Raw genomic sequence first — 16,226 nt, 5'->3', positions numbered from 1 at the left:
CGATTGTAAAGTGAGAGCTGGAAGGAATGTGGTCTGACCCCTTTATTTTACAGATGAGGAAACTGAGGCCCAGAGTGGGTTAAGTGACCTCCTTAAGGTCTAATGGCTGGTAAATGTCAGAGGTGGGACTTGAACCCATGTCCTTTGACTCTTTGACCTTCTGTTCTTTCTCCACTACAAAGATAAACTTTGCCACCTTAAAAAAATTTTGGCTATCGTGATTATTCTTGTTTAGTCGTGTCTGACTCATGACCCCATTTTGGGGGTTTTCTTGGCAAAGATACTAGAGTGGTTTGCCATTTTCTTCTGTGGCTCATTTTACAGATGAGGAGACTGAGGCAAACAGCATGAAGTGACTTGCCCAGGATCGCACAGGTAGTCTAAGGCTGGATTTGAACTCGGGTCTTCCTGACTTCAGGCCCAGTGTTCTATCTTGTGAGCCACCTGGCTGCCCTTGGCTAGGGTCAGGCCTGCTTAATTTCATCTGTGCGTGGATAAATGGAAACTGGGTTCAGGGGTATTTTGTTCTTTGTGGTCACCCTGGGTGGCTCAGCTTGTGATAATGCAGTGGGGTGGTATAGGTGACACTCTTGCCTCCGAGGATCTTGTATCTGAGGACAGCTGTAATGTTTACTAGTTACTAGGTCTGCATGTTTAGGGCTGGTGTGTTTCTTCCCAGGCACTGGGCCTGTGTTTCCAGGAGCTGCCCACCACTTGGTCAGTGATGGTACTTCTTCATGGGATAACATTCAGCACCTGGTTCAACTCAAACTTTTTTTTAAACAAAGATATGGTTATTAAAATAATAGCATCATCCCAGGGTTGCAGTTTTAGTGGGACCTCTATGCCAGCCCCTCATTTTACAGATGAGGAAGCTGAGGTTAAGAGGTTTCTGTGATTTGCCCAAGGTTAAACAGGTTATAGGTAACAGAGCTAAGATTTCTACACAGGTCCTCTGATCTTCTTTCCTCTTTATCCTATTACACCCAAAGTCTATAAGGACACACTCTGGACTCTTACCCAGGACCTCTTGTCCTTCTCAACTGATACCTTGGAGAAACCTGTGCCCTACGGCTCCCCATCTTCTTAGTGACTCCTTCCTTGGGGACTACTCTGGGCCGGCTTCCCCCACTCACTCTTGGATTCCCACTGGACTCCTCACAAGCCACCTTTTCCCATCCTCCCCCACTCCCTATATGTGTTTTAGTCCCCCTTTAGAATGTGAGCTCCATGAAGGCAGGGGCTGTTTCTGCCTTTTTTTTTTTTTGTATCTTCGTTCTTAGGTCCATGCCTGACACATAGCAAGTGCTTAAGAAATGCTGGTTCTTTCTGTCTGTCTGTCTATCTATCTATCTATCTATCTATCTCTATCTATCTATCCATATGTCTGTCTATGTATCTATGCATCTATCCATCCATCCGTCTATCATCTGTCTGTGCATCCATCCATCTATCATCTGTCATCTATCTGTCTGTCAAAAATCTATGCATCTATCCATCCATCCATCTACCCATCTATTTTATTTATCTGCCTGTCTGTCTTTCTGTGTATCTATGCATCTGTTCATCCATTCATCCATCCATCTATCCATCTGTCCATCCATCTATCCATCACCCATTCATCTATCCATCTACCCATCCATCTATCTGTCTGTCTGTCTGTCTCTCTCATCTTCATAAGGAAAGAATGTCAAATCAGGGCTCCTGTGGTTATTGGATATAGAGAAATGCATCATGCACAAGTAAATATTCAGAAGTTAGGCTCTGCCTTTACTATGGTTTTAGAAATGAAAAGAAATAAAGAACTAAAGGCAAGGAACGTTCCTTAGAGAACATCTTCCTTTTCCATAGAAGGACATCTTAAGGGTTAGGTGGCTTACCCAAGGTTGTACAATTGGCTAATGAGCAGAGCTGGGATTCAAACCCAGGTCCTCCGACTCCAAAAAAATGAATGCTCTTTCTATTATAGGGCTGGAAGAGATACCAGCTATATGACCTTAAAGAAGTCACTTAACCCTGTTTACCTCAGTTTCCTCATCTGTAAAATGAGTTGGAGAAGGAGATGACAAACCACTCTAGTATTTTGCTGAGAAAACCCTAAATGAGAAAACCCGAAGAGTGGGATGCAACTGAAAAATGATTACACACGAGGCAGCTAGGTAGTACAGTGGATAGAGAAGACTCATCTTCCTGAGTTCAAATCTAGCCTCAGACAGTTACTAGCTGTGTGATCCTGGGTGAGTCACTTACCCCTGTTTCCTTCAGTTTCCTCATCTGTATCTTTTCCAGGAAAACCCCAAGTGGGGCCACGAAGAGTTGAAAATACTGAACAACGACAATAACAATAACAACAACTCCAAAACCAAAAGCTTTTACTATTACAGGCTTGAGATTACGTATCTGTGCTTCCTATCTCATGCATGTGAAAATAAGCTAATGTAGTGAAATCATTTTAATATTCTGAATTTAGATGCATTTTAATACAAGCAAAGAGGACCCTGAATCCTTCTTCTTTGTCTTTTTCAAATGCCAGTGCTCCCTGATAGAAACTTATCTGATGTGGCAATTTGTGAATTATCCTGCACAAATCATCCTTAGCATATATATATTAGTTATAAAAGTCTCGTAGTAGAGTTTTTCATAAAATCCTTCTTCTTGCATCATTTTCACAAATCATTTTGAGGAAGTAATCAATCAATGAATCAGTAAGTGCTTTCTGTGGAATCTTCAAATATTTTCATTTTATTATTATTTATTATTAAATTTAATTATAATACTTTATTTTAGCATTCTTTTTTAAAATGTTGAGTTCCCAATTCTCTCCTTTCTTCCTGCCCTTCATTTTGTTATTAAAAAATCATGGGCCCAAACTTTTTTTGGGGGGGGTAGGAAAATAAAGTCCCTGGAAAACATCTTTTTTATGACTTTTTCTGTCTCCAACTCCTCTCTCTTCCTCAGCCTTGGGGGCCTTTGCAAGGAGGATTGCTAGTCTTCACTAATTAAAGTACTTTTTTCTGTTGCTTGTTCCCTTTAGAGTTAGGGCAGGCACCTTGGCCCTTCCGCTGGAGGCCTGGATAATCTTCTTCCAATCAGGATGAGCTGTCTTTGGCAACCTGCCTTCTGAGGTCATTATTCCCCAATTCTGAAACTCCTTGGGTTTTTTTTCTTCTTTTGCTGGGGTGTGTGTGTGTGTGTGTGTGTGTGTGTGTGTGTGTGTGTGTGTGTGTGTGTGTGTATTTGTGAGTGTGTATATTTGCACATGTATGCAAACACATAGGTTGTCTATGCATTCTAAAAAACAGATTGTCTAGAGATTACATGTCAGTTTAGAAATTTCTAGTGGTTTTAGAAGCTGGTTTGTGAAAGTGGCTTGGCTTTTTTCATTCTGAGCATTTAAAAACACAACAGAAAAGTTTATAAACACAGTCACACATTGGTTTCCACATAATGGTAATATATATCTACACTTGACTTCTTGGAAGGGAGGGTAGTGGTGAGTCAAGAGAATGGTTTTGGGTTCAGACAGTGGAAGCTAGGAGGGCGGGGGAGAGAAGCAGGTTGATGAGTGCGCTTCTAAGAAGCTGCATCATTGAAACATCCCACTACTTCTTCCTGGAAATGGATGCCGCAAGATTCAGGAATGTTCCGCCTTTCACTTCCCTGCCATGGCTAGCTAGCACCATTCTGCCCATGTTTGATATCTTTGAAAAATATCAGTGGGGGATGGGAAAGGGGGCTCCTTTTATGGTTTAAAAGTGGGACATTCCCAAATTCCATCCCAGATGGGCTGTAGAACTGCTGAGGTGTAATTTGAGACCTTCTAAACATGAGCACATGGAGTATGTATAGCCCCAGGGACTTCTCAGCCCAACCCTTCCAGGTGTGTTTTTTGTCTTTTTCATTTTCTTCTAGAGTTTTTATTTTTGCACCAAATCCCCATATTCCTAAAATTCCAACTCATAAAAGCCAATTAGAGTTAGACCGGGTTGTCGATGAGAAACTGATGGGTCCTTCTTGGTGTAGATTCCAGCATCCCATGGGGGCCAGAGGGATTTTCAGCTCAAAATCAGAAAAAGAGGCTGAGGAGGCTGAATCCCACAGTCTGTGGGAGTTTGTCCCTCTTTGCAGCTGACAGCATTGCAGAATTCCCTCTGGGGCCATAAGAGAAACTACATTAGCCAATGTTGTTGTTCGAATAAAATCCCTCACTGTTATGGGTTGGTCCCAAGCTATATGATTACCTTCCCTCCTCTCTTGCCTCATAATTACATTTATTGTAGCTGCACACACGTTCCTCATTAGTATCTTGGGTAATATGGGAAATCAGAGGGCTGAAAATTAGGCAGAATAGGTACCAGATGTTTGTATTAGCTTGGCATGCATCTGCATTCAGAATGCTTAAGGATCATATTTATCGAATCTGAAAATTACTTAATTCTTTGCCTCTCATTGGACAATGATCCCGTCCAGATGATTTTATTCTGTTGTAAAAGGTGGAATATTAATCTCTTCTTGTAGGAAGGATTAGGTTTAAAGTGTGGGCAGCAATAGCATCGATTCCCCTCTTCCCCCTGAAAAAAAAATCTCTTTCTGTATTCTATCCAGGTTCAGGGCTGGTCTGTAATCAGTCCTAAGAAATGGGCGGTGCTCCTGGCTGAGGTTGGAAGCCTGCTTTGGACCTAAAAGACTGGAACAAAAGGGAGAGAGACCTGTTTTTGTATTTCCTTACTGCATTTGTTGGGAAGGTAGACAAGAGGAGAGAGAATCATGGAGGCGTAGTGAAAGGAGAGCCAGACTTGGCATTAGAAAGACTGGAAGAATAGGATTTAGAGTCAATGAGTCAATAAGCATCTATTAAGTGCTTACTATTTGCTAAGCACTGTGCTGTCAATAAAGAACCCCAAAACACTTATTAAGTACCTACTGTGTGCCACTACTGTGCTAAGCGCTGGGGGATACAAAAAGAGGCAAAAGACAGTCCTTGGCCACAAGAAGCTTACAGTCTAATGGAGCTGACATCATACAAACAAGCTATATACGGAAAATGATTGAGAGAGATGAGGCACTAGAATTAAGAGGGACTGGGAAAGGCTTGCTGTGAGAGATGGGACTTTAGTTGGGAATAGCACTGGGAAATATTAAGAAAGGCAAAGACATGGTCCCTCGGGTGAGTTTCTCATCCAACAACATGGCCTGGCTCTAATTGGCTTTTATGAGTCAGAATGTTAGGAACATGAAGATTTGGTGCAAAAAGTAAAACCTCCAAAAGAAAATGAAAGAGACAAAAAAAAGCTTTCTGTTCATGAGATCACAGGATTAGAGAAAGCATCAGTGCAAGCTGAAAGGGACCCAGATGCCCATTTTCTGGAGGAAGATTAGGCTCATTGAGGTGAGGCGACTCTAGAGGCATTCAGTTGGCACTATAGGGCACGGAGCGCTGGGACCTGAAGTCAGAAACAGGTGGGTTCAGATTTTGTCTCAAGACACTTGTAAGTTGTCTGACTCCCTAGCAATTCAGTCTCTCTGTACCTCAGTTTCCTCATCTGTAAAAATGGAGATGACCATAGTACCTACCTCCCAGGTTATTGTGAAGATAAAATAAGATAATATAACTAACTTTCTTTGGAACATTTAAAGCACCATGTAAATGCTAACTATCATTATTCCCAGTGTCTCTCGGCTCGTAAGTGGCAGAGCCAAGCATAACATGGTGGCAGTTTTAGTATTCTGTCCTGGTCAGATCACCTTTGGAGTTTTGTGTACTTTGGCCACATTTTAGGCAGGACATTGATAAGCTAGGGACTGTTCAGAAGAGGGCATCCAATATGGTGCAGGTCATTGAGTCCAAATGAAGATAGGTTGCAGGAACTGGGGCTATTTAGCCTGGAGAAGAGGCTGGGACTGTCTTCGGCCTTTCTTTGTATCCCCAGCACTTTGCACAGTGCCTGGCACATAGTAGGAGCTTAATAAATGCTTTTTGACAGTAATGATAATTGTCCGGAGGGTTGTCATATAGAGGAGAGATTAGATGTATCCTGTTTGGCCTCACAGAACAGAACCAGGAGCCATGGGTGGGAGTTAAAAACAGGCCGATTTTGGCTTGTTGTCAAGAAAAACTTCCTAATAGTAAGAGCTCTCCGAAAAATGTAGGGCTGCTCTGGGAGTCAGTGACTCCTTCTCACTGAAGGTCCTCGAGCAAGGTAGGGCTTGTGTAGTAGAGGGGATTCTTTTGGGTGGGGGTCGAAGGAGGAGGCCTTCCAACTGAAATCCCGTGATTCAGTTACTCAGAAGATTTCTGTCAGGGCCCGCCGCCTATGATGAGGAAGGCTGTGAGGGAAGAAGGAGACTGTGCTCCAGGAGCCAGGGCGTGGGACAGTCCCCCAAGCTTACACATGTGGGCAACCAGGCTGAACAGTGATTGGCCGAGAAGCTTTTGTGCAGCCCCGGGTAGTGAGGTGCTCACGTCAGCAGACTTGGGACCCGGTTTTCTTGGGTCTTGAGATTGCTTAGTTGGTGAGTGACTGGCCTTGTGGCAGCCAAGGCAGCCCTTCCTGATAAAAAGAAGTCTTTCTGCCATGCTGTCTACTGCAGTGACGATTGGTGTTTATCAACTAAACAGCTTGACTCGCCTCTAGACCAGGGCTTGGTCCATGAGGTCAGGGGATAGACTTCAGGGGACCCGAGAACTTGAATGGCGGAAAAATTACAACTGATTTTAATAGAATTGCTTTCCTTCTTAATCCTATGCATTTTAATGTATGCACTTAATAACATGATTCTGAGAAAAGGGTCCATTGACTTCACCGAGACTATCAAAGGGTTCCATGACAAAAAAATAAAGATTTTGAACTCCTGTTCTAGATGTTCTTGGTTAAATTGTAGTGCCATCATTGAGAGGTGAGGCCAGGGTCAGAAGGGGTTCGAAGCGTGCCCAGGACCAGGATGTGGTCACAAGAAAGGTAGAGGTTGTTCTGAAGCTGGGGACTGCTCTAAGGGAAAGCAAAAGTAGACAGGATGAGGTTGAGAGCAGGATGTGTGTGTGTGTGTTTGGTTGGGGGGGGGGAATGCAATATTTTAAATACCACCTGGAGAGGTATAGGGCAATGTGTCATATTCAGGAAGAGTGGAGAAAAACAAGTGTGTTTCCTGCCTTCGATAGCTTTTGAGGGTGGGGGGAGCCCCATGGGACTGGGTTGCTAAGCAACCAGAACTGCCACCTCCCTCATTTCAGGATCGTTCCTCTTCTCCGAAGTGGGCCTGAAGATTTGGTACAAGTGATGGTGATGGTGAGGAGAGAGAGAAGGCAGAGCTTGGAGGAAGGAATGGAAACCTACAAGTATGCAAATGATCTCGTGTGGACAAAGGTGCTGAGCACAAAGAAACATGGAAAGGACGAGCAGAGGGAAGAAAAGGCCACCAGTGGATGGTAGCCGTGGCGAGAAGAGCAGCTGCAGTACCCTTCGGGGTTACGTAGGCAGAGTTGAGATCTGAAGGGAACGTTGGAAAAATGAGAGATGTTTCTGCTACTCTTTAGTAAAAGCTGGTGTGAGTCTTAGTAAATGATGTGGATGGAGGAGACAGAAGGACCTGGGCTCAAGTCTAGCTTCTAAGACACTGGCTAGGTGGCTGTGGGGTGTGTGTGTGTGTGTGTGTGTGTGTGTGTGTGTGTGTGTGTGTAGATATATGTGTATAGAATATAGATACACAAGGGGCAGCTGGGTGGCACAGTAGAGAGAGCACCCTCCCTGAAGTCAGGAGGACCTGAGTTCAAATGTGACCTCAGACCAAACACTTGACACTTACTAGCTGTGTGACCCTGGGCAAGTCACTTAACCCCAACTGCCTAAAATATATATGTATATATACACACACACAATACACATATACATAGATGTATGTATATATGTATATAACTGTATTTCCATGCAGTTGGTTTCCTTGGTAACCTTATATGAAACTGTTATTCTGAGTAGGGGTCCATAAGCTTCATCAGACTGACTCCCCCAAGATTAAGAACCTCTCCTCTAGGGGCAGCTACGTGGCGCAGTAGATAGAGCACCAGCCCTGGATTCAGGAGGACCTGAGTTCAAATCCAGCCTCAGACACATAACACTTAACTAGCTATGGTGACCCTGGGCAAGTCACTTAAACCCGTTGCTTAGACCAAAAGGAAAAAAAAAAGAACCTCTAGAACTATAGAACTTTCCTATCTCTCTAGAACTTTCATACCTGTGGCAGGCTGTCTGATGATGTAACCCCACAGGAGGTTTCCATCCATTGACACCAATGATACAACTGGTCCAGCCCCACCAGGAGTTGTCCTCCCCTCCCCCTTCCCCCAGCAGAATCTCTGAGCTGGAAAAGACTCCAGAAGTCCTTTGATCAAGTTTATGCTTTTCTTTCTCAATGACTTTATTCCTCATTTTGCTGGCTCATTCATTTGGACCGTGTGTTATCGAGCCAGGCTGGACTTCTTGCTGTTCGTCCCCCATGATTTTTCCATCTCTCATCTCCAGTGCTTTTGCCCAGGCTGTGTCCTGTGCCAGGAATTCCTTCCTCATCTCCACATCTTAGAGCTAGTTTCCTTTAAGACAACTCAAGTGCCCTCTTTATATGAGGTCCTGATCTCCTTAAGCTGCTAGTGCCTCATCCCCTCAAACTACCTTTTAATTATTAAATAGACATTTAGTGCATATTTTCTGTGTACATATGATTTCCACCAATAAAATGTGGATTCATTGAAGGTATTTATTTCACTTTTGTCTTTATACCTCTTGTGCTTGGCCCAGGGTCTGGCAAATAGTAGGTGATTAATCAATACTTGTTCATTGTGTTGAGATTGTTACTAAATAGATAGCATAATAAATAGTAAAATAGATAAATATATATAATACACATATATAATAAAAATAACCTTCTTTCTCCTTGACTCCCCCTTTCATCACTTTCATCCCATGCCTGGGGCAGGTACAACCCATGTCTAGAGATATGGCTTTTAAAAAGGGAAACCATGGAGAGAACCCTGAATTCAAGTTAAGGATCTGCCTGTATAAATTTTTTCACCTGGGGTCTCTGAATTAAAAAAAAACAATCTCTAGTTCTCTCATAATTTTGGTAAAATCTCATTATCCGACTCTGAAGGGGCTGGTCGAGAGGCAACATGATGTTGTAGATAGGTCAGTCATGTTTCAGGGAGACCTGGATTCAAATCCTGACCACAGCACACAGTGGGCACACAGTGGCGTATGTGATTATGGACAAGAAGCTTAATCTTTAGCATTCTATAAAATTCTCTAAAATGGTAAGCGATGGTAAATCACCATCTCACGTTGGTGGAGGGAGTTTTCACACCTACAATAGTAACAGAGACCAAGACAAAAATGAGGGACCATAGATGTAGAGCTGGAAGGGACCTAAAGAAGTCATGGAGCTCTAGCTCCTTTATTTTCCACGTGATTAAACTGAGGTTAAATGACTTGGCCAACATCATACAGACTAGTAAGTATCTGAGGTGGGAATTCAGTCTTTGGGCTTCCTCACTCTAAGTCCAGTGGTCTATCTCTTACATCAAATTCCTTTGGTCACCCTATCCCTTCTTTTATCAATTAATTAATTAATTAGGTAATTGGGGTTAAGTGACTTGCCCAGGGTCAGCTAGTAAGTGTCCAGTGTTTGCTCTGAGGCCGGATTTGAACTCAGGTCCTCCTGACTTCAGGGCCGATGCTCTATCCACTGCGCCACCTAGCTGCCTTGCCCAATACGTGAGTTACTGCTAATATTCCCAAATATATTGAAAATAAAGGATTTACCAGGGGAAGGGAGAGACAGGAGGGAAGTGAGGCAGTGGCTAAATCGACGTAAATTGTAAATCTCTGTCTAGATTTTTGTTCCGATAAGCGCCTGTCCAAGCTGTAAAATATTTCTGTCTATGCTTTGATTTGTTTATTTATTGTGGGTAGGATAACGGCAAATTTATGACACTAAGATGAAAATGCACAGCTCAGCATAGACATCCCATCACCTCAATTTGTTTATTTATTGTGGGTAGGATAACGGCAAATTTGTGACATTAAGATGAAAATGCACAGCTCAGTGTAGACATCCCATCAACCCCATGAAGGCACCAGAGCTGCATGGGGGGAAACTTTTCTCTATAGCCCTCCAGCGTCAGACATACCAGACCTCCCATGGGCCCTGGCAAAGGAGGGTGGATTGGGGAGCTGTGGGGGAAATGTTTGCTTATGCTAATATTTGCGTTGTTCTAGTGACCCACTCGAAGGAGGCTAACTCTGCCTCCATGCTCTGCCATTCCCTGTTTCTCTGCCACCTCATGCTGTCTCTCAAAAAAGAGCCAGCAGCATGACACGGGGTGCCGCTGAGTATTGGAAAAAAGACATACGCCTCGTGGCGTAAACCAGATAGCTGCTATCGGTTTAGATAATTCTGGTTGGTTCTGAAATAGACTTGGCAAAACATTGTGTCTGCTTATGGTGTTGAGACCGTGGGTCGGTGTGGGCTGGGCACCTGAGGTGCATTTGTTTTGGAAGTGAGGGCAGCATCAACAGGGAGGCTGTTGAAACGGATGACTTCAATCTGAGCTGAATGTGACCCCAGGTTCATACGGTATCTAGAGCTGGACAGGATTTTGGAGGCCATCGAGTTTAACATCATCATCTTACAGGGGAGGAAACAGAGGTCCAGAGAGATGAAGGGACCCTCAGCCTTAGACCTTGCCCAGGGGCACATAGATCATCTATAAGGTAGAGATGAATTGCTACTCTTTGTTGGAGGGAGTTTCCATAAGGGAAATCACATGATGAAACCACAGCCCTGCAAAACCTGCCCTCCCAATTAAACAAGCAAAACATATACTAGTATAGTCTAGTACATTCTAATATAGTCAATAAGACAAACATAGGGAAAAAAGAGGTTGGTGCTTGGTGGGATGAGAAAGAAGGAGGTGTAAAATCTCCCACATCCACCCAAGGGCAGATTTTTCCAAGTGGCAAAGCCAGAATTCAGTCCCAGGCAGCCTGACTTAAGATTTGGAGTTCTTTCTGCTCTCTTTCCGAACTTTTGGCACTGGGAGGATATGGGATTTTGTCAGGCAGGTACTCCCTTGCCCAAGGCAGGTGAGCACCCTCTAGAACTTTGTAGATAGGCTTTGAGAATTGCTATGGTCCCCCCCCCAAAAAAAAAGAAGGCATCTAGATGGTGAAGTGGATAGAATGCCAGGCCTGTAATCATGAAGATTAGAGTTCAAATCCAGCCTCAAACACTTACTGGCTGTGTGACTCTAGGCAAGTCACATAACCCTGTTTGCCTCAGTTTCCCCATCTGTGAAATGAGCTGGAAAAGGAAATGACAAACCACTCCAGTATCCTTGAAGAGAAAACGCCAAATGGGGTCATGAAGAGTCAGAGATGATGAAACAACTGAACAACAAAAATGGGCCTCAGGCCAGTCTGTCAGTAAGTATTTGGTAAGTGCTTACGGTGTGCCAGGCACCACGCTAAGCTCTTGAGATATAAGTAGTCAAACAAGATGGTTCCTGTTCTCAAGGAGTTTGCAGTTTAACGTGGAAAGATGGCACATATAGTAATGTTGTGGGCGAGGGGAAGGGGGAAGTGGAGGAGAAGGAAGGGCATCTATAGTGGGACAATGTTGTTGGTAAGCAGGAGGAATTAGGAGAGAGAGCCCAGGCAATAGGGAGGGCTAGGGTTCTTTCTAAAATGGCAGTCAGGGGAGAGAGTTCCCAATGACGGAGGTCCCAGGGCAATCAGTCTCATGAAGCCTACAGCATCTTTTGCATAAAGGAAATGCACTCTTCAGTCCTTCGATTCTGTAGTTGATTTGTGATCTCTCCAGTGTGGTTTTGGGTACTTCCTTCCACTGGTGTAGATCGTTACCCATCCGACCCTACCCATCCTTGTATGACCCCTTATCTTTGTCCTGTAGAGATTGTCCCCAACAGGCCAGATTCCTCCTCTGTGCCTTTTTATATCTTTTGTGGGAGCCAGTGGAACAGTAGCTGTGTATTTAATCAGCCACTTAATTTGACAAATGAATGGATGAATTCGAATGTATTGTACAAATCAATGAATAAATATACTTGTTTCTAGGTTGTCTTCCCCCCCCCCATATCCTTTCTGGAGGGGGGAGGGGGAAGGGATTCTTTTGATGTTTGGGAGTAGACCTGTGCAAATGTCAAATGGGGAGTGTCCTTGCCCAAAGGAATTTTACAGAATGTTGTGAACCAAAAGAAGGATTAAAAAAATCACTCAAAAGCAATGAAATATATTGGTTTCTTAGAAAATAGCTCAGCCATTTTCTCTTAATGTTGGCAGTGATAAACCTCCCTTGTCATCCTTGGTCTAAGCTAAGTTGGCAGGGGCTAGAGGACTCCAGAAGCAGAATCTTAGTCCCAGGAGGACGCCTGTTTCTGAGTTTGAATAGAGTTCTGATGTTTCTGAGTGGCACGTGTAAAGTTTTGGTTTTCCCTCTCTGCAGGTCCTGTGCCTCGGACAGAATGCGTGCTGTCTCCTGTCAACTCCTCACACCCTGTCCAAGCCTTGTTGGAGAGTTTCACTGTCCTGTCTGGCTGTGCAAGCCGGGGCACAACCAGTCTGCCTCAGGAGGTCCATATCCTGAATCTTCGGAATCCCGATGAAGGACCTGGCCAGCCTGAGAGGGAGGTAGGGTGAATGCGTTCACTGCCAAAGCCAAAGCCATTGTGCCTTTAATTAGCAAACCCGAAGCCAACGGGCTGCTTTTTTTTTTTTTTAAACTAGAGTGCTGAACCAGGGTTACTTTGATACGAACGACAAGTTCTTTAGGGAGAACTGTGTTCTGATCTGGGGAAGAGGCTGCTAGAAAAATAGAGAAGCATTTCAAGAAGGGAATTCCTTAGAGGCTCATTGAACTTCAGTCTTCCTCTTTGGTGATTACTTGGAATCTGCCCCAGTCTCTGAAAGATTTTTCTTCAGAAGTTCATCTTTCAGAGGCATTGGCCATTAGTTGTAATAATAATAATAAACGATGTTTATATGGCTCTTAAAAGTTGTAAAGTGCGTTTCCTATATTATCTCATTTGGTCATTTTACTTTGTGTTTATATGTATACACTTGTCTCCTCTGAAAGTAAGTGCCTTGAGAGGAAGGGGTTATTTCATTCTTGTATTCTCCAGGGCCTAGCTGGGGGTTACAAGTACAGGAGAATACTAGCACTGTGCCTGGGGCACTATCATATGGTTTAATAAATGGTCAGTGATTGACTGCTAACTAGTCACGAGTTGATCATCATTGCCAACCCAGCGAGGTAGGTCTTACGGGAATTATTTTTACAGATGAGACTGAAAGAGGTTAAGTGACTTTCGGGAGTTTACCTAGCTGGTATCAGGGGTAGTTCTTCCTGAAGCCAAACAAGACACTGTACCCTCTGTGCCACACAATCTCCCTATATATCAGGGGTTCCTAATTTTTTGTGTGTGTATTGGACCCCTTTGGCAGTAATGGTGAAGTGTATAAACCCCTTCTCAGAATTTTGTTTTTTTTTTTTAAATTTATACTTGAAGGAAATGTTGAATATCAATTAGAGGTTAGTGAAAATAAAGATGCGATTTCCCCTCCCCTCCCTCCATTTAAGTTCTTTATCGGCATACCTGGTCTGTAGACTCCAGTTTTAAGAATTCCTGCTATGAATATGATTCTAAGCTATTGTATTCCAGGGGAGCTGTAGGAAGATGATTGTCATCTAGGGATGGAAATAGCCTCTTCTTTTTAATGGTCCTGACATGTGATATAGATTGACAGAATGGGTTTCCTTATCCATCAGTCTACCAAGAAGCATTTATTAAGTGCTTGCTGTGTGCTAGGTACTGTGTAGTAAGTGCTGGAGATAGAAAGACCAAAACGAAAGTCTTTGCCCTCAAGGAACTTAACCTTCAAAGGAAGGAGACAACACTGGGCAGGTAGGTGGCACAGTGGATTGAGCCCTGGGCTTGGAAGCAGGAGGATCTGAGTTCAGGTCCTGCCTCAGAAACTTAGCTGTGTGACCCTGGGCAAGTCACTTAACCTCTATTTGTTTCAGTTTCCTCATCTGTAAAATGGGGATAATAATAGCACCTACCTCCCAAGGTTGTTTTGAGGATTAAATGAGATAATAATTGTAAAGAGTCTAGCATCGTCTCTGGCGCATAGTAAGGGCTGTATAGGTGTTTGCTATTAGCTTTAGAAGGGAGTGGTGGTGGGGCAGCTAGGTGTCACAATGAGTAGAGCTCTGGCCTTGGAGTCAGGAGGACCTGAGTTCAAAGCCAGCCTCAGACACTTGACACTTACTAGCTGTGACTCTGGGCAAGTCACTTAATCCTAATTGCCTCACCAAAAAGAAAAAAAAAATAGAAGGAAGTGGTGGGGATTAGGAAAGCCAGGTGGGACTTGAGCTGAATTTTGAAGGAAATGTTTGCAATGGTCTGTTTGCACCAGTCTGTTTCTTCATCAGTCCATCAGTCTGACAGTGAACACTTAGTAAGCACCTACTATATGCTTGGCACTGTGCTCCTCTGTTATTTAAATGGCTCATCAGAAGTGTCTGAAATGTTATTACTTCTTCCAAGGAAAGAGAAACCACACAAGCTATGCTCACACTTTGTGGTTGTTCAGTTGTATACAATTCTCTGTGACCCCTTTGGGGTTTTCTTTGCAAAGACACTGGAGTGGTTTGTCATTTCCTTTTCCAGCTCATTTTACAGATGAGGAAACTGAGGCAGACAGGGTTAAGTGACTTTCGCAGGGGCACATAGCTAGTAAGGGTTGAAATTGGATTTGAACTCAGGTCTTCCTGACTCCAGGCCTGGCATTCTATCCACTGTGCCACGTAGCTGCCCTGTTCACACTAGTGATAAGGAAAAACAGTTTTTTGCTGAAAATTGTTTGTTGACCTTTCTTCGGTCAGATCTGAACAGTTTCCTAACCATTTATTTAGTATCATTTATATGCCTTCCTCCTCCCCTTCTTTCTTCCTCCTCCTCCTCCTCTTCCTCTTTCTCCTCCCTTTGGGCAGGAATGAGAGGCTGGGGAGAGCAAAGCAAGAGGAAACAGATTTTGATCTGAAAAAGAGCGTGCAGAGCTGGTTGTTTTCAAAGTAAGATCATTTAGTCCACCCCAATATGTTGTAAATTATGACTCCTGATTCTTTTGGGGGCATTCCACAGCTGCAGCAACAAATATGTAAGCTCCCATTCCTTTATCCTAGGACCACTTCTTTCCTTCTCCACTTCGAGGGGGAGGAGAGAACGTGTAGGGGAAAGAGAGGTAAAGAAATGCAGCTCCAGTGAGGGCTGGGGACTTTAGGAGCTGGGAACACACCCAGTAATTGCTCCTGTATGGATGTTTCATTTAGAGAGATTAAGAAACAATTGTCCCAGCTCACAGGGCCAAGGCCTGGCAATCTTGGTGTTAAATTGTGCAGTACTTGTGTTTACTCTGAAAATAAGTTCACATTGATTGCTGTAGTGAAAAGGACAACATTTCAAGAGAGAACTGGAAGGTTTGCCCACTCTGGTGTTTATCCTAGTGTACTAAGTGAAATCTGCTGCTGCATACCACTTTCGTTTAATTGAGGGCCAGCGCTTCTTTGGACTGGGTTCTAGAAATGGAAAGACAGAAATCAAAAGGTCTCTGTCATTAAAGAGTTTGTAATAATAACGTTGTTCAGTTGTGTCCAACTCTTCATGACTCCATTTGGGTTTTCTTGGCAAAGATGCTGGAGTGGTTTGCCATTTTCTTTTCTATCTCATTTTACAGATGAGGAAACTGAGGCAGACAGGATTAAGGGACTTGCCTAGGGTTACATAGCTCGTAAGTGTCTGAGGCCAGATTTGATGAGTCTTTCTGACTCCAGGCCCCAGTGCTGTATCTGCTGTGCCATCCGGCCACCCCTATAATTATAACAGCTGGTGTTTCCATATCGCTAATTTACATAGGTTATCTCCATTGATCCTCATTACTACCCTTGGCAGTGTGTGTGTGTGTGTGTGTGTGTGTGTGTGTGTGTGTGTGTGTGTGCTATTATTATTCCCATTTTACAGATAAGGAGACTGAGGCTGAGAGGTTAATTGTTTGCCCAGGGTCACAGCTAGTAAGTATCTGAGTTAGGATTTGAACCAGGTCTTCCTGGCTCCAAGTCCAACACTCTTCCCTGTTCCACTTAGCTGCCCAGTTATATTG

At 43.6% G+C, this 16,226-nt stretch overlaps 1 protein-coding gene across 2 annotated transcripts in view; it reads left to right on the top strand.

Moving 5' to 3' along the window:
- Positions 1-16,226, top strand: part of TGFBR3 (transforming growth factor beta receptor 3) — a 239,881-nt gene that overhangs the window by 76,824 nt on the left and 146,831 nt on the right. For both annotated transcript variants that reach the window (XM_020975375.2, XM_020975374.2), the window contains one exon: positions 12,511-12,695. In XM_020975375.2, coding sequence (XP_020831034.1) covers positions 12,511-12,695 — 185 coding nt within the window. The remainder of the gene's footprint in view (positions 1-12,510; positions 12,696-16,226) is intronic.

Source organism: Phascolarctos cinereus, unplaced genomic scaffold (assembly GCF_003287225.1).
Source record: "Phascolarctos cinereus isolate Bilbo 61053 unplaced genomic scaffold, phaCin_HiC Scaffold_5;HRSCAF=322, whole genome shotgun sequence".
Classification (NCBI taxonomy): domain Eukaryota; kingdom Metazoa; phylum Chordata; class Mammalia; order Diprotodontia; family Phascolarctidae; genus Phascolarctos; species Phascolarctos cinereus.
Note: the sequence above shows the minus strand (reverse complement) of the source record. Positions and strands in the feature narration are given on the sequence as shown.